At 37.6% G+C, this 24107-nt stretch overlaps 1 protein-coding gene and 1 long non-coding RNA gene across 2 annotated transcripts in view; both read right to left on the reverse strand.

Annotated features, from left to right (window-relative positions):
• The window catches only part of LOC589226 (transmembrane 9 superfamily member 2), a 43698-nt gene extending 19869 nt beyond the window's left edge, over positions 1-23829 (reverse strand). The window contains exons 1-3 of the mRNA XM_788876.5: positions 23465-23829; positions 21076-21143; positions 19109-19345 (exon numbers count right to left, since the gene is read on the reverse strand). Of these exons, the coding sequence (XP_793969.4) occupies positions 19109-19345; positions 21076-21143; positions 23465-23614 (455 nt within the window). The 5' untranslated portion in view covers positions 23615-23829. The remainder of the gene's footprint in view (positions 1-19108; positions 19346-21075; positions 21144-23464) is intronic.
• LOC115922715 lies at positions 7113-13435 on the reverse strand. The gene is made up of 4 exons (XR_004063574.1): positions 13280-13435; positions 9899-9978; positions 8822-8980; positions 7113-7258 (listed from the first exon to the last, which is right to left on the reverse strand). It is a non-coding gene; the product is annotated as an uncharacterized LOC115922715 (long non-coding RNA).
• Positions 23830-24107: the final 278 nt, after the last annotated feature.

Consider the following 24107-nt stretch of genomic DNA (forward strand, 5'->3'; position numbering starts at 1 on the left):
GAGAAATAAGCGAAAACAAATAAATATCGCTGATCTTACAGGCTTGCATGACAAAGAGTAAGCCTACGAAATGAAAGAAATGAATGAAGAAAATGAATTCCAATATCACCAGGCGCTTGGCAAAATAAAAGCGAGATAGATCGCAGGGAAGAGAGAAGTGAATTCAATTATACTAAATATCGCTGATGTTACTGGCTTTTATGACAAAAAGTAAGTCGACGGAACGAAAGAAATGAATGAAGAAAATTAATTCCAATATCACCAGGACATTGACAAAATACAAGAGAGATAGCTCGAAGGGGAGGGAGAAGCTAAATCAATTATACATCGCTGATGTAACAGGCTTTTACGACAAAAAGTAAGTCGACGGAACGAAAACAATGATTGAAGAAAATGAATGCCAATATCACCAGGCGCTTGACAAAATAGATCGCAGAGAAGAGAGAAGCGAAATCAATTATATATCGCTGATGTTACAGGCTTTTACGACAAAAAGTAAGTCGACGAAAAATAAAAAAATTGATTGAAGAAAATGAATACCAATATCACGGTTATCACTAGGGGCTTGAGAAAATAAAAGAGAGATAGATCGAAGGGGAGAGAAGCGAATCAATTATATATCGCCGATGTATACAGGCTTTTATGGCAAAGAGTAAGCCTACGCAGTGACAAAAATGATTGAAAAAAATAAATGCCAATATCACAGAACTACACGTGCACTACACTGTGAAGATCACTCCCTGGCCCTTGGCTCATGAATATAACTGTCAGATCCTGAATAGGGGCTATGATAGGATTAAGGCGATTAGCAGGTAATCCCTTATAAGGGATTACGAACAACCCTGTAAATGTGATGTCCCTACTTTTTAAGGGGATGTTTGAGTCATGCATCGTAATTATCATCTAAAAAAACAAGCACGCATAAAATTATATTCAAAGTGATTTACGATAGAACAATGCCATATCAATCTGAATTTCTGAAACATTGTAATTATCTTCTAAAATTTACCGAACGAAGTCTGGATATGCGCTTCAAGAAAATGATGCCTATAGTATCTGAAATACTTATCAACTCAAAATACGAGCATGGAATTTAAAAAAAAAAATCGACAAAATAATGTCAAACTTATCTTAAATTAAGCTGATATGATAACTTATGCAGACGGACGATAACTGACTTCAAATCCAGGTACTATTCCATCAATAAGGTCAAAATAATGAAGCAATTATGTCATCATGAGCGCGAGATTTTGCAAACGTAAGACAAGTGAAAAAGCATTGTAGTCATCCCGATTCATCATTGAACGGTTGCTCGCCCTAAATCAAAGCCATTTTATTCGATGCCAATTATGCCCACTGTTAGCTCAAAGTTGTTGAGTTTTTACAGGGCTACGGTCTCGCAAGGTGAACATCAGAAGCAAAATCTCATTTTCTGCCAATTTCATAGCAGGACAAAGAGGAAGAAAAACGCGATGAATAGTATAAAAGATAGGGATCCAATTTATCCGGATAGCTACTGCTTTATAAATTTGTTCCCCCTGCTTTTGATTAACCTGCCACACATTTATAATCCCATATAGGAGAACAATGCAACGCATGTATCCGAGCAGCGTCTCTACTGCTACCATCGCATGTCAATCATGAACAGTGGCCTAGCTCTTTTGTTCACTTTTGCAGTACATAATAATTAGTAGCCACCTGCTGCCAATAACGAGAAACACCTCTATTTTCTCCATGCCTTTAAATATTTAATTTGTAGTGTGTCTTTTTTTTAATCTTTTGCATCCAGGACATGGCACAGAAAACATGCCTTCAGGAACGGTTGCATGAATTTATTTTTACAGAAATATGCATGTTGTTGATTTATGTTCATTATTTTGTTATTGGTTGCTATTTTTGGTACTAACGTCGTTTATAATACTAATTTAACAGTTTTCAAACATTCAACGTTTTATTTTGACATCGTTTTTTTTTCTTGCCTGCATTAGAGTAATATTTTGAACATCACTTATGTTTCACTATGACTTGTTGGTGTTTAATTTTTTCTTTGAAACTCTTTACTATCTAGTCTTTCCGACTTTATTTTAAAATCTTTTGTTTTTCATTATTGATTTTCTTTAGAAATAACTAATTTGTATTACTCGCTTTCTACATTTTCATTCTTATAAAATCATGTTTCGTTCCCCCATTAACATATCTTAAAGCGGTAGTTCAGTTTTGGGGTGAATGGGGAAGGATTTAGACTGTTCTCAGGACTTGGTGTCTAGTTTTTCTTTGCAACTCGTTACTAATTCAGTCTTTCCAACATTATTTTAATATTTAAGATATTTTGTTTTTCACTATTGATTTCCTAAAAAAATGACTACTTTGTATTACAACCCCCCCCCCCCCCCCGACCCCCTTACAGTAAATGCACCTGACCTCATCGAGTCCTCAGAAGAGACGTATTTTTGGTTCTTGGAATTCAATTTAATTCCTTCCGATTCTTCAATTTGTCATTTGGTAATAACGCGATCCGACAATTATTGACATACTTGAATTACTTGATTGATAAAATTGTTTAGTAGGATGACCAAGTACTTACTTTATGCACTTGCCAACATCAGGCACATCATTTTGTGTATAAAGTGCCTCATCACTTTCTACCAACCTGTATCGTAGATTGATTCGTGAGACTAGGTAGTAAATGTTGGAAAGAGGAAGACATGATATATGAAATAATAAAGGGAAAAAGATGGCCACGAGGAGAATGCCTTTTTATCTTCTAATTAAATCATTACGTGGCTGGAGAACCATCTCTGTGCAATACAATCTGAATTACCGGGAGCTTCGAACGTGCTCTTGATATTGCATAGCAGTGAGCCAGTTTTGTTTGTTTATTTATTTAAATACGGTGATTAAAAAAACTTGCTTTCAGCTTAGCATAGCTATTTTTAGCATGGAAGTCCCTACATGGTATATTAAAGTACATAAAAGTTACCAAGAAGTAGGTCCTAGCAGTCTTCAAGTTCCAAGTCCCTGGTCCTAGGGTGGAAACCTAAATCAATGGAAACTTCCTCCCTGCCTGTGTACTCTTACATTGCGTAAAATGCACTTTCTCTGTCATCAAGCATGGTTTGTAGTAGGTCCATGCATCAAGTCTCTCAGCAAGAAATTGAGATTAGAATCTAGTCGTTGACTGATATACTTATGTCAGCAAGATAAGAGATAAATTTGTTTCTCTGGGGACTTGGTGGTTGAAGGCTGGTGGAATGTGACAGCTATATAGGGCCACGCGAGCGCGAGCACATACTAGTAAATCAAGTTTAGGGGTGAATATAGTAGCGATCTTTTGTTTTTCTTCCAGTCTCTCTCTACTCCGCCCCATTTATCTCTTCACTATCTTCCCTCCTTCTTTCACTCTCCCTCCCCATCTCTCTCTCTTCTTTCTCTCTATATACCCCGTCTCCCCTCATCTCTTCCTCTCCCGTCCTTTCAACTTTTCTCATATTCATTCCTTTCCTGAAAATCTCACAGCATGCGCGTCATTTTCTCTGACACAACAGCCATATTTGTCCATATTAATACAAGTTCATAACCCAAATAAGATGTGATACAACTTTGAAATCATCTTTTTATGAAGTTTTGCGATAAAGGTTATAATTAAAGAGGTGAAAATTGGGCTCTTCTTAAAGCTACAAAAGGCGGCACTCATCAGGAATGAAAAAGCACTTACGATAATGGGAAATGGGCATTAGTTGAAAGAAAAGGGGCACCAATCATATTTTGATAGGGGCATTTTCCGGAGGTGAAGGGGGCCCTTATCTGAAGTAAAAATGAGTAACTTCTCGTACCTGAAAAGGGGCATTTACGAGAAGGGAAGTAGTAAAAGGGGGTAGTTATTAAAAGGGAAGGGTCACTTCTACAACAAAGGAAAGAGGGCACTTGTCAAAGTAAAAGGGGCACTTTGTGGGTACTTGAAAAACGGGGGGGGGGGGGGCACTGTACCGCTAGCTAAACGTAACACAAAAACAGTCTGCCATTCATTCTATTCATTCTCAGCTTGCTACTCTTTCTCTTTTTTTTAATGGAGGTATATAGTTATCAATAGAAAAAGGAGCATTTGTGAAAATACCAGGAGCGCTTATCCGAGTTAAAAAGGGTAGTTATTAAAGGGGAAGGGGCACTTTTCTATGGAAAAGGGGGCCCTTTTGAGGTACTTGAAAATGTGGGGGGGGGGAGCACTGTACCGCTAGCTAAAAGTAACACAAATACAGTTGGCCATTCACTTATTCTATTCATTTCCGGCCTGCTACTGCTCCCTATAGCCAGTGGCTTAGATCCTTACGTAATACCTATTGTTCAAGGGGGATCCCCTTGAACATAGGGTCCCCCTGAACAATAGACATTAGGCCTTGTAGCTAGGACAACGCCCTTTACCCCCGCCGAATGTCAATAGCAGGCCACATTCAGAGTAAGCTTCTTTTGTATGTGACAGGAAGTTTGCTATTAAGCCTTGACCGTAGCTCTCCTATTACTATAGTGTTGGAATATATTCCGACGGCTATTGATACGAATATACATACAGGAACATAATTTGAAATTGTATATGCGTACAATTCGTCGGCGTTTACATGAACCGTCGAATCCGTCCACTGAATTCAAAATCTTACTTTCGAGAAAAACGCGTTTGAAAGTTCGACATTTTCCAACATCGCTATAGCGCAATGTACGATAATTGATTTTGATAATTTTTAGTCAGTGTGAAAGCCTGAAACCAGCTAACAATCACCATATAAAAAACAAATCATAATTTTGAACAATCGTCGAGTAATGATAAAATAAAAATGATGATGTAATTTCGCACTACGCTTTTCCACAGAAAGTGGCAAACGGAGCGCATTCGACGGTTCATAAAAACAGAAAGTGAATACGCGCAGCACAAAAGCGCTGAATGCGCATGGATTCGTCGGTTCATGCAACCGTTCTTGCTCGTTTAATACACGCGCCCAATGCGGGTCATCGAACTTTTAATGTTGAACTGTTCGAGCTTACCTATCGAATAATCTGGGTTAGGCCTACTACTTTCATTTTTCTTAATGAGACTTTTAATTGATAAATGAATAATTCAGGAAATATCAGGACTTCATAAACATTTCCTAAATATTAATCTCCCTTCAAATTTTGTTCCTTATAATATTGTTTCTGTTTCAATTTGTCTAATTAGCCATCCTACCCCCCTCCATCACATCTTGTTTCTCCAATCGTTTTCTATATAATTCATCTTTATATGGAGTTGAATTCAACCACTCATTGAATCATTGCATACTGCTTGGCCTCTCGATCATACCACTTAATTATTTTCTTTATCCTCTTTCTATTTTTCTTTCTCTTTCACTTTTCTGAATCAATTTCAGTCTCCATATATTTTCGCTCACACACCCTCGTAATTTGGGTATTTTCATGATCACATAATTTCATTTCCAACCATCTCTCTTCGAAGACCTTGATTTATATGAACGAAAATGTAACCATAAGCTAAACACATTATTGATATCATGCTTGACATTTAGCATCTACTTCTAGTATAGGAAATAATCCTGAACTGAAGTTTGTAACCCCTTTTCCTTAAGTATGACAGGCAGATTACTACAATTATGTTGGAACATTGTATACGTTATCAAATAATAACTAAACACGACAAAATTATATTTTCACATCCAAAATTTATTTGACATCAATCTTAAACACACTTGACAATTATTTAATAATCAAATTAGAACTCTTTGAGTAATGACAACTGTGGCATTGATACCACTGACGATTGTAGTGTGACCTAATCTAAAACACATCATAATCCTATATATTTAGGTGAAATAACAGGACAATTTTCGAGTGTTACACATATTTGATGAATAAAAAAATTCAATTCAAATCATGTGCCATTCAGTGTACTTATTTTCTTGGGCTATATCATGAATTCAGCACAAGCTACATAATATTATCATGAGTTCCGAAACGATTTGAGTAAAGGTCAAATAAAGATCTGCATTAAAGTGAACTGGTAACAATGTTCATGATTTCACAATCAGCTGCTGGCCTGGTATACTATACCTCATATTGTCATATTGGTAATGCACAAGAACAGTGGTTTTCACAAAACCATGTAACACTATATTCTCACATATATTTTCAGTGAAGATATGTTTTTGAAATTATTTGTATTTACAGTGGGTTATTCCTTCATCAAAAGTTTTAGACACAGTGTCACAATTTCAAAAAACTCTCTAATACAATGCTGCCAGTTCACTAATTGTTATTAAATGCCCCTTGTCAATGTACTAAATTTGTAATGCGCTTATGGTAACTTTGCCTTGAACTTGTACTGATCTTCAATACCTAATATAAATAACCACTTAAAGAGGTAATGTTCGACACAATAAGGGCTCAACATGATGTATGATCATGAACCCAACACTATACATATGCACATTAAGCCGGCACCCATTGACACCAAAACAAATTGAACATGCTTTCCCAACTGTCAGCTATTGTAGCTTTAACCAGATGTGATAGCTTGAAATATTCTATTTTACAAAAGTGGGCAATTGGCAAAAGATAATCAAAATAACTTTGATATGAATCATAATTACAACATGCAAGCATGCTCCATCAGTGTAACCATAGAATCATGAAAGGTTTTACATTCATTTGCATCATTTATTGACAATTAAATTAGGCTGAATCTTTTATATTTCTCATTCATCACCTTGCTTTTTATAATTATGAAATTCTTAACCTTGAAATCTTGATGTTCTTACAGGTGTAATAATAATAATATTCTGCTTTTACATAGCGCATGATACATCAATACAACGATGTGTCTAAGCGCTTTACAGATATATATATATCATTACCCAGTCATCAGATTTAGGCTTGCCCGCACACAAGCATGTTCTTCACTCCCTGGGGAGCATTCCGCCCAGTCCCCATTTTACAAACGCACACTTGCTCATCCAACTACATTAACTTTTGTATCCTACCGGGTACCCATTTAACACCTGGGTGGAGAGTGACAAATGTAGATTAACTTCTTGCCAAATGACATTAGTGCTGCGGCGGGACTCGAACCCTGTACCTTGTGATCTGCAGTCGGATGACTTATTCACTAGACCACAACACCTCTATGATGAAAGTAAAGTTGAGTTATCACATTCCTGGAATCTGGTGGTACATGTACAAGAGATTGCAGCACAAAGCAAGTTCAGGACATCTCCACCTGAAAATAAAATAAAAAGATATAGGCATAAATAAAATAGAAAAACAAGTCAAACTGCATGTGATGTCTGCACCTCGCAATTTGCCTATTAAGTATGAACACTACCAATTGATATCTCATGAGAAATTTGGTAGCATTCGGCCAAATTGACTAAAAACAGGTTAAATGACCAACCACTGGATGGCAACACTATTCATTCACTAAAACATAATTGATTTTTGATCTTGGTGATGAAATTCTTCCTCATAATTGTTGGGTGCAGGTTTAATGAAATTTGGACATATACTTTTGAAATGAGAATTCAACAAAAGGTTATTTTTGAAGCAAAATATAACACAAGTGACCATAATTCATCTTTGACCACGACCTAGGATATGAAAATTCTTCCACATAATCTACATGTATGATCCTTAATAATGATCCGTGCAAGTTTCATCAAATTGCTTACTTAAAAGTTTCTGAAGTAATATTAAACATAACTTACTTTTGACCTTGACTCTGTTCATAAAATTTCTTCCACATAATAAAGTGATGCTTGATAATAGGCCATTTTCGTAATGTAACCAAATTTAATGCATAAGTCATTGTGAAGTGCCTCAATACATGTTACTTCATTCAACTGCATACATTAGTTGTTGCCAGGTTGGACAAACATTATGGCTTGACCTACCTAGCAACACTAAATATATGCAGTTTGCCTTCTGACTATTGAAATACTATTATTCTTATAAGGTGAATGAAATAACTTGTACTGAGGCACTTCACAAAGACTTATGCATTAAATTTGGTTACATTACGAAAATGGCCTATTGCTATGTGCAATTTTCATCAAATTTGGACATAACCTTTTGAAATGAGAGTGATTTTAAATTGTTGATGCCACGGTAGGAAAAAGCGGTACCTATGTCTCACTCTAGCTATGCAGACAAGACAAAAAAAATCTCTTCAGAGAATCATGACAATTAAATAATGACTCTGTAAATCACTCTGCTATCAAGTACGTTTAAAAAAAAAACACTTGACAGATGACTTGTACATGTACAGTACCTTCTTATAAAAAGAAAGAAGGCATTAATCACAATGATAAAAAGGAAAAAAACAAAAACAAGAATGGAAACCCTCTTTCTAGAAAAGGAAATGGGAATAAGATAGAAGAGAACATGCTCAGATCTGTACAATGATCAGATGAATTGCAACAACCTTCAGAGAGGGAGAAGGTGTTCCCACGAGCTAGACACCCACGATCCATATGGCCCACACGATCAACAATCTATGATGTAAACGGCACACAACACATACAGCTCACTAGCTAGACACTAGGTGAAATAGACCTACAAGCTTGACACTGCGTAATACAGATATTGAGTCTAGCTCATGGTCCTTTTTAACTTATGGTCTAGCTTGGGGGCCTTTTTTACGTGTAGGATACCAAGTGTCTAGCTTGTGGGCTATAGCTGTACCTGTTAGGGATTATTCAATTTTGTGAAAAGAAGATGAATAGAATAATCTCGAATGTCACATTCAGGCCAAAACTGAAGTTATTTTATAAATGCTGTCACTCACCAACTGTGAAATCTTTAGATTATATAGCCCTTGCTGCTGGAGAAGTAGTAGTCACTTTGGGTTTTCAGTATTCAATAGATTGCTTCCTCACATTTTGCAGTCAATCTACCATAATCCCAACTGCAGAATGCCTTTCACTGCATAGTGCAACCATGTATTCTGGGATGAATTTAGAAAACATAAAATATATGAATTAATACAATTGACTTCTACAGCAAATCAATTTATGTGACGAATCGTGCAACACATGGCATCTGATATACTGTACAGGTACCAGTATGTTAAACTCGATTGAGATTCATTATCAAATAAGATAATATTCAAGACAATAAGGTGTACAAATGAACCTTATACTAGCATTTGTCACTTAAAAAAGAAAATAATCACACTGTTATCATGTCATCATGTCATGTCGATTAACATATTCTCACTGCACATTCTACCACACTGTAATTTTCAAGATATTGACACAGTGGGGGGGGGGGGGGGGGGGTGGGAGGGGGAGCTGTCCTATATTTGAATGTTAAAAACAGCACATGTGCCAGAACCTATCTAGTCAATTCCAAATTGTATGGCGGTATGTGACAATAATGTGCAGTCATACATGTACTTACCCCGGCCCCCCCACTCAGAGGTCGGAATGACTGCATGCGTGTTGCCAAAATGTCCGGTAAAGGGGTACTTTTCGTGCGACAAAGTCCGGCCCGAGAATTGTAAAAAAAGGGGTGTATTTGACTTTTCAACCGGAGATTTCTTTAAAAGGGGGTGTTTTTCTTTTTTTCTCTCATCTCTTTGAACTCCTGAGAAATTATTCCGAATTTAGGGGGGTACATTGAGCATTTTTCCTGATTTAGGGGGGTCTCCAAGGCGCGAAAAGCCCGCGAAAGGGGGGTTCGGAAATATTGGCAGTGCTCAGATAGGGCGTGCTTTCAAAAAGAGGGTACGAGCATATGCGTACCCTAAATAACACTGAGTGGGGGGGCAGGGGTACTTACCTTATCACAATTATTCTTTTGTTGAACAAACAAGACATAAAGAGAACATAAAGAAGAAAAAAGGTCAAACTGAATTACTTACCAGATCACACAGCACTCTTCACGAGAATACAGCCAAAGGTCATGCCAGGATTTCTGCGAGAAACTTCCAACTATCTATTGCTGGAAAACAAATGAAAAGTTTCAATTTTTATTATTATTTGCGAAGTTGACCTGGCCGGGTCTTGTCATACTAGATTACAGTTTGAATTCATAAACATACCGTTTCACTGGTTCTGAGATAAAAATTGGATAACTCGTATAAAGGAATTCCATAAATTTCGCCTTTGGAAATACGTAATTAAAATTTTAAAAACTTTACATAAAAAAGAAATATGTATTTTTTCTTCTGTCTGATTTTTTATTTCAATTAGATCTAAATCAAGAAAAATGAGGGAGAAAGTTTTTTTACCAGAACTTCTGGAAGTGGTACAAAATCGGTAGCAATCGATCAATCTACCCCTGTTGTGCGAGCCGTAAAAGTACCGTCTACATGGGAAATGTTGGCAAAATTCTGTTTTATTAAAGAATGACCCATACCAGATGGTTATTTCTGTCTAACCCAAACCATGCTACCTAATCCTGAACTAAACTGAAGTAGTCATTCTTAATAATCACCAACCTAGACCGAAAAATCAGTTCAACATCGCTATTCACAAGGTCTGCTATTCATAAGGTCCGCTGTTCATAAGGACCACTGTTCATAAGGACCACTATTCATAAGGTCCGCTATTCATAAGGTCCGCTATTCATAAGGTCCGCTTTTCATAAGGACCGCTATTCATAAGGCTGCTTTTCATAATTTGAGAAAAGGGTTCCTATTCATAATACTAGAAAAGCCTGAGGGCCGCTATTCATAATACAAGAAGACAGTCGCTTTTCATAATAGGAGAAGAGGGTCCCTATTCATACAAAAATAAAAGTCAAATAAGCAATAAACAAAATGATAATAAGAAAGCAAAATGGATAGGGGACACCCCACGGCTTAGGGGTGGGTGCAGGGGGGGGGATACCACATGGCCCGAATATTTGTAGAAAACATTCATTGAAAACATACTTTTAAAAAATATTAGAAAAAGGCATGCCCCAATAAGATATGTGACCCATCATCCCGGGCCCTAGCCCCCTTCCCCCACCCCCCCATCAGTCCGACCAAGCTGCGTGATTCGACCCATCCCACCCTGAAGTATTTCCTTGGTACAAGTGCATATTATCGAAAATTCTCGTCCAAGTAGTTCATAGATGGCGTAGCCGGTGTGTGTTTCATGGGGGGGGGGGGTGGGGGTGTAGCACCGTTGCCATCAAGGGGTTGATCTAACATGTCCCTAATTCTCAGCAAAGGAAGGAAGCGACAGAGAGGGGGTTATAGGGACTTAAGTTATAAACTATATTCAAGCTTTTCGTAAATATACAATACAAGTAAGGATTTTCAAGATTTTAAGCCAAATAAGATTCAATTTTGTGACCATAAGGCATTATGGGAACGGTGGCGTCCCCTGTATCATGTCTTTTCTTTTCATCTTTGATAATTATATAGAGACATCCCCATAATCTAGCTAATATATTTCCCCCGCTCCAGTGGGGACAAGAGAAAGGAAAACATAACACACCCATAATCCTATCATAATTTGCCCCCTTTATGGGAAATCTTGCTCCCCCTCCCCCCCCCCCCCTCAACTTAGAGTCAAACTTATGAACATTTATTTTGGTGACAATTAAGACGATACATTTTACAAGGAAACCACCTCAGCCCCCCCCCCCCCAAAAAAAAAAAAAAAAAAAAAAATATATATATATATATATATATATATAATTATATATATATAAATGTCCAATACCTGACTGTCCGAGTCGTCATCATATAGGCGTAGGCGGCATGGGGGTGGAGGGTGGGGCTGGATATTTCATAATTCAAATTCAAATTTTATTGATTTAAAAAGAATCTTCAATTTGTGAATGTATGGAAAGAAAAGGTGAGTAGATCTACACAAATCACAGAACCAATTAAGGCTGTTGTAGTGTGTGTCAGTATCATCAGGACAGAGCCATAACCAACCAGGCCCCTATTAGTTATTAGTGTCCCCGCACAGAAATTGTGTACTCAAGTAATAAACATCGACATGTAGTACCCATACTCATCTTTCTATTACAATATTATCAAAACAAAACAAAAGGCAAGGGATTGAAACAATGAATGGTACCACAATTATTTGCATACTAAGTTAACTAGTTAACACAAACAGTAGAGATCTAAATCTAGACAAAATCTAGTCACTAATTTCAAAGTTAAACTCATAGTCTTAGAGCACCCTGACACTTGCACGACATTGGTTTGTGCATGGTTTGCCCATCGTTTCATGCCATGTTTCTGCCATAACGGGAAGAGTTTGCGGAACATGCTGGAGGATGAGGCCCATGCGGGACAAAGCTTGAAATTTGTGGCAGAATTTTCAAAATGTTTAAAATTTTGGCACAACAAATTTGGTGGACGACTTTCGTGAACACTTCAGGAACTATGAGTATCCTATACGTATTCTACCTGTGTCCATACTGACTGGTGCGTGCCAATGCCCGAGTGGCACGCATGTTTTCAACTAATTCACGATGGATTTACGAATAAATTGCTCATAATTTGTGCATCGGCTGCCGATACTTCCCGCAGTTTTTACATTACTTGCGCATTGTTTACCCATGTGCATTCAACGGCACAGAAAACTAAGGAAAACAGGAAAGAAAAAGTGACGGCAAAGAGGGTCTTAATTATAACACTGCGTGAATATTAATGGCGTGAACAATATTTAAGTATGGCGTATATGGGGGAACAAAATTTGTGGAAGTGTCAAGGTGGCTAAACTCTTACTTAACTTAGTCTAAACTCTAGTTTAAAATAAAATGAATAGTAGTAAGTGACAACCTGCAACCATGAGCAACACCATGCATGCACCACTTACTTAACTTAGTCTAAACTCTAGTTTAAAATAAAATGAATAGTAGTGAGTGACAACCTGCAACCATGAGCAACACCATGCATGCACCACACTACATTAGTCTACAGTACAGTCCAGACTTAACCGCCGTCGACACTTAATAATTTCAACAGTAATACTCAAAAGTCTACCCATATTTAAAAAAAACAAGGGAAATGATAACACATTAGAGTTTAATTTAAGATTCATAGCACGAACAATCGTCCGTCTTGACCTCGACCTATAGTATATTGTCCATTGAAATTGATTTTATCGAAATCTCTAGATTTACTAACATCTAAATCAACAGGTGGGACAATCCGAGTTTTGAGTTCGAAATATCTGCTTAAATGTGTTATAAATTGGTATAATTTAAGCAGCGACTTCAGATTTTCATTAAATTCATGCATCTTATCTCATAAAAGTACAACTAGGTACACGAAACACAGTTTACTTACCAATTTTTACATCCCGTTCAGACGATGCTACAGATTCGACGGTTCATCGTCTGCTAGAATTTAAGGAGGGTTGGTTTCATGAACCGACGAATCCGCATTCGACGGTTCATGCAATCGCTCCGCGCAACGTTTCGTTTTTAGTAAAAATATAAACATATTTTTGTCAAAAATTATCTCAAATCAGCATCTGAAAATTTGTTAGTAGAAAGATATCATAACAGTCAACGCAATTATGGAAAAAAAAATATTTTGAAAAATTTGCCAAAAATCGACGGATTCGACGGTTCATGTAAACGCCGACGAATTGCTTGTCTTTACATTTTCATTTCATAGGGAAAATAGAGGGGACTGATGAAATGATACATTTTTAGATAGAAAGGGAGAGAGGATATACAGTATGAGAGATGATGAAAATAGAGGAAAGCAGTGTCGCCGGGATGCGAATTTTTTTTTCCCAAACAGGTTTACCTACGAGAGTATAATCCTGCCTCCTGATTGGTTCAGAGGTATACGCATCATGAATATTCATGACTGAGCTGAAAGATACTAGTAGTATTACGCATGCGCGTGACACCAGGCGAAGCTGCTCATGCAGCTCATCGAAATCCAAGTTTGAGTTCGTTGATGCAGCGCAGCTATAGTACGTAGGCTATACACTGCATGCATGGATATGCATGCGCAGTGATTGGCTCTAAGTTATAACTTTTACATGAGCTATAGTATTATGGCGGAGTCTACAAGTACAACTCTCTGCAATTTTGGTCGCTCTAAAGAAGAGAATACCGATTTCTTCTGCAAGAACCATACAAGTCTTTATGTAAGTACCACAATATTATTGTGAAATTGTAAATCGGCCCATCCCATTTTTATTTTAATGCTTTGAAATTGTCAGTATATAGTGTCAGTAGGTTATGTTATTATGTATTCTGAATTAGTCTCAAAAGCAGTGACACATGCATGCAATATATATGGAGTCTCAAATTTAGTTGACAGAGGCAGTGAAATAAATGTGTGTGGGGATTGTATCTTAATAACAGAAAATGTAAAATCATATCCTGTGCATGTCATATCAAGTTTAAATTCATGAAAGTAGACTAGGTCAAAGGTTATGAACCTGCTGTTTGTATTTATTGTTGAAAGCTCAAATTAATGCAATGAAATGGATGTCCTTTAAATATTGTTTTGATTCTGATTTAAGTAAGATAATCTTGAAAAAAAAGAAGTTTGAAGATATAAAGATTGAAAAGGACTTAGTCAGATATTCATGTTTAAATAAGAGATGAATCAGTGTAATGTGCACTTGGTATGCATATTAATAATAAAAGCTTGTCTTTGACATGTGTAGAGCCTGTATATATTACTTTATGTCCTTTGTTTTCTTTGGCCAGGTTCATCTGTCACAAAGGAACCAGAACCACTGATATGTTTGTTTGTTTTGTTTTATTTCCACTTTTTCATATCAATACAAAGAAACATACAAATAAATATAATGAATAACATGTAAGTTTGACAAAATTTGTTTCTAGTTAAAATAAAAGTTTCATACAAAAGGAAAAAGCAGGAGACCACATGTCGTAAGCGTAAATGCTTGAACATGACCGTGGCCTCTGCCGAGTTAACAAAATAAAAGAACAACCCATGCAACTGCATTGTATTCAATGTTAAATAAGATATAAGTGAAGTGATTAAAAGTGAGCATGGCTGAATTAATTTTGAGTGAAAATAACAAAACAAATTTAGTGAAATATTTCATGTTGAGAAGTGCATTTGTGCAAGGTGCAAAAATTAGCTTGGTGGAACAAAAAAGAGACTAATACCGTGATATTAATTGTGTGTTGGTTTCAGTTACGGGTGATAATATTAAATGTTTGTCAAGATATCATGCTCGGAGCAACACAGTGGCTTTGACCCACATCCAACCATCTCATGTCGGACCATCCTGATAAGATAATTCATACCCCCTTGTGTGTGTCTATTGTGTATTCTTGACAGCTAGTGTGTGCATTTGTTGCTTATGTGTTTGTAAATACATGAGGGTGGGTGGGTGTGTGTGTTTATAGAGAGAGAGAGAGAGAGAGAGAGCGAGAGAGAGAAAGAGAGAGAGAGAGAAAGATAGTGTTTGTATGTATAGCCTATGTGTGAAATTGGAATATTAGTGTGTGTACTGTAAGTGAACTCTTTGAGAAAAAAAATCCTCAGTGTAAAACTATATAAACCAAGCACCAGAATAACCAGAAATGTTCAAAAACAAACAGACCCCCCCCTTCCCCCAATAAAAATCCCCTCGCACCACAGCTAGCTCACATACATTTTGTACACCTAAATGGCCAGCAAAACTGAAGTCCACGCGCATGCGTAATACATATACTAGGTACTGCCGCTCAGCCACAGTGCTGTGAACTCAGCTCGTGAATATTCATAACGCGTATACCTCTGAACCAATCAGGAGGCAGGATTTTACTCTCATAGGTAAACCCGTTTGGGAAAAAAAATTCGCCGCCGGCATAGGGGGGGGGGGGGGGGGGGGGGGGGGGGGGGGGAAGCAAAAAAAGAAAATAGGCAACATTTGTGGTTACCTCCTTATTTTTAATTTTTTTTTTTGGCAGGGCTCGGGGCCAATTAGATACATATATATATATATATATATATACATCTAGCTAGGTTTACGAAAGGTCCTTGGTTTACGGTCAGCTGGGATGACGATCGTAGTCAATAATTTATAAATAATAAAACCTAACTTTTATAATATCTATTTTTCGGAATTTCATTGAAATTGGGGTGGGTGTGCATCTAAAACAAAAGAGAGAAGGTCATAGATCATTAGAGAGTGGGAGAGAGAAAAACTGAGTGAGAGAGGAATTGGAGAGAAAAAGGATGCAAGAGATGATGGATGTTGAAAGATGAGGTGGTGAAATTATAATTTTATCCTTTTGTAAATATATATGAGAAGTTAAAATATTTCTTAATTCCTTTTTAAATGGTCCGTATGTTCCAATACACATGGCATAGCTCTTTAACAACGACATAAAATAATCACAGATTTATTATGACATCCCCCCCCCCCCCACAAGTATGTCCCGAGTGGCGCTCTCAGAACAAAGGCGCGTAACAAAGTTAAATACATGAATATACGCGGTGTTTTGGAACTTTGGTGTTGATTGACATGACGCCTCATTTTAGATAGACAATCAGCCTATACAGTGCGTCCCAAAAAACACTAAACCGAGAATTGCCAATGTTTTATCATAACTTAATCATAATTAACATTAATAAATGAAACATATTTGTAGATCAGTGTAGGTCCACGATTAGAGAGAGAGAGAGATAACAAAACAAAAATTGGGGGGGGGGGGGGGACAAACATCCATAGAGAGAGAGAGAGGAAGATAAGAAAGGAGACATTGGTGATTCGAGATAGATTATCAAGAGAGAGAGATTAAAGGTGTAGTACCCAAATTACTGCCCACCTACCTGACCCATGCCCTGACCAGGGCAAGGAAGTGGTTGAATTGTTATGCATGTTCCTTCTAATGATGTCGCTTGAATCCACATTGTCTTTGAAGAAATGATTCACCTACCTGAATAAATGTATACTGCGTCACTTCATCATCAGCCCATCACATCATCATCACCATCATCATGTTAGTATCAACATCATCATTATTTTTAAATGCGCAAATCTGATTTGTTGAATGAAACGCTTACAAAAAAGATATTAAAATAAAGCGTCTTTACTTACAATCGATTGCAACTATTTGTGCTATTTGTGCTATCATCACCATCGCTTTTCTTTATCATCATCGCGGCGAATATGCCAACTATCACATATTCATGAGCTAGAAAAAATATTGATCTCCGTAACATACATCTGCTTTTCAGGACTAATAGTTTGTATTGGATATTGCTACATTGATAGCAAAGTATTCATAATTGCATGCATATCATTATATTGGTATTGTATATGGGATATAATGTACAAACTGTACATCCAAATGAAGACTAAAGGATGACGAGGATGGTGTGCGATTCTGGTGAGGAACCAAAGGAGAAGAGGGCATAGACTGTAAAATTTATACAGAACTTGGTGGAAACAGGTAGGTAATTGATATTGTTCTCGAAGTATTCGTCATAAAAATACATTCACTACTAATCGTAGTCGTAAATATTGGCTTGATTGAGGCAGTGAGGGGTCTTAGCCTTGGTTATCACACCCCTAGGAATCACGGGCGGTTCGTGGCTTGACGTTTCTTGGTTGGAGTGGCAGGTAGTGTCTTGATGCAGGGGGAGGATAATGATTAATTGTCTGCAAGAGGTAACTTGTGGAAAAACTTACGTATGATTGGGCGGGCGGGGGGATTGGGGTAGCAGTAGTGTCTCAGGATAATGATTAATTATATGCTACCGGTAGCTTGTGAAAAAAACTTACTTACGTATTGATTGCAAGACAATAAAGCCATAAACACCCTCGTATATATATATATATATACATATTTAACAGATAAGAGAAATTAAAAACGAAAAACAAATATGTGGCTTATAAAGGGCCATAGATCATTGTGGAAGTAGACTACCGGTACTAGTATTCCTCACTTCATACCTAATTTATGCATAGTTTTATTAGTTAAAAACAAAACGGGATTTTAAATCAGAACAAAGCATGCATAAAAAAGTAGTAGAGCCTACAAACACCAGTCATTTTTCAGAAAATCCGTTGTGAAAAACAAGGAAAGAACTCGAAATAGCATTAATTATTTTTGAGACTGAATATCATCATAATAATCAAGTGACAAAGAAACAAGATAAAATGAACACCAGCAAGCTAAACTGAAAACACGAGCAATGCTCGAAATGCGTCTGAAAAGCATGCAGGGCAACAAAATAAAAACGTGTCAAACTATAACTGCAACAACAATTATAACAACACCAACAACAGCGAGGCCGTAGCGCTGACGGTCTACACCGCCATAGATCTCCCGTTCCGCCCACGTCAATTTGCCTATTACGCTCGGCTAGCTCCTCCCCTTCTATAAAGCTGTTGCTATGCGGAAATAGCGTTCCGCTAGCTACTGTGCGACGTGCTGGTAAAAAAATGTGACATAAAAAGACAGATATTGGAGGCATTTCCGCTGAAAAATTAACCAGGTTTTGAGGGATATATCTCGGGAATGAAGCAATTGTAAGTCATGAAAATTGACATATATCATTTGGATGGACATTTCTGAATATTTGTGTTTAAAAATAGTGAATTCACAGGAAAATCGCTAAGTTAAAAAGATCGTTCTTCGTGATTGTATTCGACCACGTTGTGAGCAAGTTTCCCACGCTGCTATACACTGCTCTCTAAATATTCTTTGATATTGCCGACTTGTTGTGGCTTCTTGTAAAGAGACGTACGTCTCTGCGAAATTTACCAGACCCTGTTTGCTTTCAACTGTAATGTTTGGGACATTCCTGGCGCACTCGAAAAATTCCATACCCGTTAATGAACTTCCTAACGGGTATGGGACATTTAACGGCAAGGGGACATTTAACGGCAAGGGGACATTTAACGGCAAGGGGACATTTAACGGCAAGGAGACATTTAACGGCAAGGGGATATTTAACGGCAACTACAGAACCGACCCGTTAGTAACGCGTTATTTATAGCGTTAACGTTAAACGCGTTAAATCGTATAGTTTATTTTGACTCATACTGTATGTGCAGCATATGTGATTTCCATCAAGAATGACTCCATTTCTTTATTTGTTGATCATTTCAAAAAGTTTCTTTCACAATTTAATCGTTCGACCAGTGCTCAATTCTATCTACCGGTATATTGGAAAACTTACCAGTGGTGTTGGTAGTTCAGCTGAATGCCTCGAAGCAAGAAATTGAGCTTGTGCTTCATCTCTGCCTTTTCTGCCTCTTCACCTCCAGCCTTGTAGCTCTTTGTGCAGACCTTCTTACATGTGTTGTTATGACCAAAGGTGAAGTTATACGGTGAGGAGGTGATACGCTCCCCAAAGACCACCTGACCCAGGTTCTCCGATGGGGAGTACTCTTGCTTGGTCTGGCAGAAGTCGTATCTGATAATGACAATATTGTGCAGCACAAATATAAACTTGGGACACATCAAACAAAAAGGTCTTGCAATTTGCATTAAGTGTGAATTCACACAAGTGTGGAGTTGTACAACGCATGCTCTGCCTTCAATATCCTACACTATCCTACACTACCGGTACACAAAACTTTGAATCACAAAGGGATAGATGCTGTACATGCTCTTGAACGACCATCCAAGGTTCTCCAGAACTACTGTAGAGACTACTGTTGCTTGATCTGGCAGAAGAAGCCAAATGTAGACTTTAAAGGGGGGTGGGGGACTTCAACAAATATCAATTAATATATAATCTTTTTGGTGATTGACCCCCTCTTAAAAGTTAAACTATGATATATATTGGTCAGTAGGTTTGAATGTAGGTTTGAATATACGTTCATGTAGATGTATTTAGCTGTTGGACTTTAGACGAAAGGGGAGAACAGTACATGAAGTAATTATCAAAACAATCACATGGATCTCAATTTTTGCAGCTCACTTATAATGTTTTCTCCTCCAAGTGGGAGTATTGTGGCCGAGTGGTATAAGCACTTGACTGGAGATGCGAAAGGCAAGGGTTTGAATCCAGACATGGCACTAATATCCTTTGGCAAGATATCAACCTGCACTTGCTACTCTCCACCCAGGTGTTAAACGGGTACCCGGTAGGATGCGATCATCATGGTTGGTCAAACATTTTTTTAGCGTCAAGTAATGCCTGGCTGCAATGCTCCCCAGGGAGTGGAAATTGAGCACACAAATACTCTGCCAACTTCGGTATTCATTTGAAGCTTTTGGCCAAGTGTTTTTGTAACCATTTAGAAGTTTAAGACAGCTCCCTAACAGACAATAATTATACGGGCCTTGATTGGTTTTCATACTTAGTCATCACAAGCTTTGAACAACAATTTAATGTCGGGGCTTAAATTAATCCAAGGCCACCAAGACCATGGCCGTGGATGCCTTTTTGATTGGCCCCAATGCCCCTCTCATTGGCCTTGGAGATTTGTTGTGCCCTTACCAATTCTTCCTATTTGTGAGGTAATATAGGAATGTGCCCTACAGAAAAGTGGCCTTGCCCTAAAAATATTGAAATTTAAGGCCTGTAATGTTAATTGTGCATTATTTTTGATGGATTATACATGTACATGTATGTATTGTCACAATGCTTATTGATCAGTAAGTATTTTGCCTTAAAGTCAGCATGCTAGAGTAAAATGCTTAATGCTAAGATGTACATGAAAATGCGATGAGTTAAGACATTACACTTAGCCAACAGTTACATGTACGTAAAACACTGGCTTAATACATGTAGGTGTTGTACTGAATCTAATACCACTCATGATGTCTAACTGGCTTGCTGCAATAACCCTCTAAAAATGATCATTTTGAGTTGAGTCACCTCTTGCCCATAGTTTCAACCAGAACCTCTCAAGACAGTGTAAATTTGTATACTAGTAAAAGGGTACCTGTACAATGTAGAAAACCTGCCCACATAAATCAACATACCTACATGTAAGCTATTTCATGTACTGGGTAAATATGCAAATACAAAATCATATGTACCTGACTGTGCGAGCAATAAGGTTGAGATTAAAGTGGGCATACACACAGATGCATTTTTAACTACAGGTGTAGTTTGTTTACAAATACAATGATGGGCAAGTGGAATCACATGTATCCGTAGCAACCCACAGCACCAAGCACATCCATACTAACCTGTCATATTCATAAGGGATGACATTTTCCACAGAGTCTAACCGGTTGACAAACAGATTGATGTCACTCTAAAAAGAAAAAGAAATGGAAGAAATAACGATAAGAGGATTTTACTTCATTAATACTACATGTACATTGTACAGGTACATCTGTTTGATGCACATTTCTTCTTTTACATGTACATGTACATGTACATAACAGGTTAAATATTAAGTTGAATGCCGGTATTATAGCAAACAGGAGGGTTGATAAAATGAGCAAGTTTGATAAATGAACATACAGTTACTGAACAACTAAATTATTTATACTCTTACCAAGTTTTATAACATTTTAGGTACCTTGATTTATATGTTTCTTGACAATAGTTATTCTAAAATATTCAACAAAGACCGTAATTCAACTCCCGGTAGTCCACCTTTTATTCTTGAGTAACGAAAAGCACAAACTACAGTGTACATCAAATTTACAAGGGGTATGATTAATTCAGTTGTTATAATACATGTACAAATAGGCCTGTAACCAATCATCGGAACGGGGGCCGATCTTGAGCCAATCAGGTGAGATCGGATAATAATTTCCGATCACCAAATTTTTTTCAAGTTTTGGGCTATCAAATGCTGTAAAAAAAAATGCATAGCTGGGATTATTTTGTCATTTGGAGTTGTTGTAGAACATGTTTGTTGATATTTAGTGCCTTTTCATTTATTTATTTATTTATTTACTAGTCTGTTTTTAGTAGGGTGGCTCCATCAGTATTTAAATACTGTTTTCCGTGGAGGCCCTACAACATAAATACAAAATTTACAAACATATTGATGTAAACAATCCAAATCGAAACAATATGAATTCAGTTACAACATTTTCAAACAAAAGAAAAGAAATAAAAACAACACAATGGACCAGTTTACTGATTTAAATTATTATAACGCCAAAACAAAAGAGTAAATGAAGAATTTGATGGCACATTTCTTAAAAAATTAGGTAAACTATTAAAAAAAAGCCGCACCATCAAATGAAAAACTTTGTTTTCCCATCTGGGTTTTTAATTTGGGTAAAATTAATCCTGCGTTCATGGCTTTGAAATTAATAATATTAGAGAAAAGAGGCAAAACATGCGGGCCGCCATGTTGGATTATAATGATTAATGCAAGAAGACACCCAACTACGAGAAGGAAGAAAATGAAATTGAACTGGAAGCCCGACTGCTGAGAACACAGCATTCTTCCAGAATCTCGGGTAAAGGTATCTTATCAACCTTATTTTTTCGGAGTATTTTTCCTAAAAATGAAGAAGTTATAATGTGCACTTTGTCATGGGATTCATGGCAAACTGCAGCACAATAATTGCATACCGGTGGGGTGCGGGCGCGCGCGTGTGTTCAGTTAGCGACTGTAATCTTGGTTTACAGTCGCTAATTAAAGACGCGCGCGCCCGCACCACCGTCGGTACGGGCAATTGTATTGTGCTGCAGTTTGCCATGAATCCCGTGACAAAGTGCACATTATAACTTCTTCATTTTTAGGAAAAATACTCCGAAAAAGATTTAAAAAAATTGACACAAAACCCGTAACAACATAGGCCTAGGCCCTAGGCCTATTGACTTTTAAATCATGACCTTTATTTGGACATTTGACGCATATTTAGATCTACTTCCTTTTTGGGTAGATCTATGTTTTAGTAGGGTATCTCCACGCCAGCGTTACCAGTAGGGGCGCTGGTCCGAGAATGAGGATCGTCCTCATAAACAAGGATATCCTCATAAACGAAGACAAAATGTGTCCTCAAAAATAAGGGTCGTCTGCATTTTCGAGGACGTTTTTTTTCATCGGCGCTCTGGGGGTTTCATGTTACAGAACGGCCCGCTGGCGATGCCAAAAATGGATTCCCCAGGGGAAAATAACCCTAGTTGTCCGTCTACTTTTATGGGTTGTCCGTCTTCCCAAGGATTTATTGCTCATAAATAATGTGAAGGTCTCTGTACAAAGTCAATGTAAATTGCATCAAGAAAATCATTGCAGAATCCGTTTTTTGCATCGCCAATGCGCCGATCAAAAATATGAAACGTCTGCAAAAATGCAGACGGTCCTTATTTTTGAGGACGCATTGGTCAGTGTTAAAGAAGACGATCCTCGTTTATGAAGACGATCCTTATTCTCGGACCAGCGCCCCTACTGGTTACGGGTCAAATTTTGGCTAGACTTCTGAACTAGCGCCAATTCTTTCTAGAGTCTATCTGATTATAAATCTCATCTCAGACAAATTAGCAGTAGACTTTTTCTAGTCTTGATTCTACAACGTTACTGTTATTGTTAGATGGCCTAGATCTAAGTAGGCCTAAGTAGACTGTAATATATCACTTATCACTATCAGTCATGTCCTTCATAATCACCTTGCAAAATGAAGGGTCTTCTTCGTGGGCTTTCTGAACTTCCGGAGCGCAAAAGCTAACCGGCGCAAGTCCTGGCAAATAAAATGCTTCAACATGGGTAGCCAGAATGAAGCAGCAAACCAGTAAGATTGATAACATTGTTCTCGTCATGGTGATACACTTATGATTTCAAAATTTCAAAAGAGAAGCCACAAATCTGCTTCACAACGTCAGTGTCCACTGCGGAAGCCACGTTGACAATAAATACAAGACAGTTAGTCAGATCTGCATCTGCGCCGTAATTATTCGCTCAAACGTAACATTGTGCAAACACATATCTAGCTGTATGTAAAGGTACGGGCGATACACTAGACCTAGCTTGATTGATCGGCCTGCGTGCCCTAGACAGATCGTCCGCGTGACATTTCGTATATGTATAGTCACGGGATCGAGTTGTCATTGGCGGGCACTGAACTATAGCGCAAGTACATATCTAGGCCTAAATAGCTTGATCTAGGATTAAAAAAAAACCCATGATATTGCAGATTTAACAGTAGGGTAAGCCTGTGAAGCGGACGACTTAGCTCGGTAAGCAATATTTAATGGATTTGATGATATCACAAGTTAATGTTACAAAATTTCCACACGCATTGTCATTATGGGA

Source organism: Strongylocentrotus purpuratus, unplaced genomic scaffold (assembly GCF_000002235.5).
Source record: "Strongylocentrotus purpuratus isolate Spur 01 unplaced genomic scaffold, Spur_5.0 spur5_scaffold_12, whole genome shotgun sequence".
NCBI lineage: Eukaryota > Metazoa > Echinodermata > Echinoidea > Camarodonta > Strongylocentrotidae > Strongylocentrotus > Strongylocentrotus purpuratus.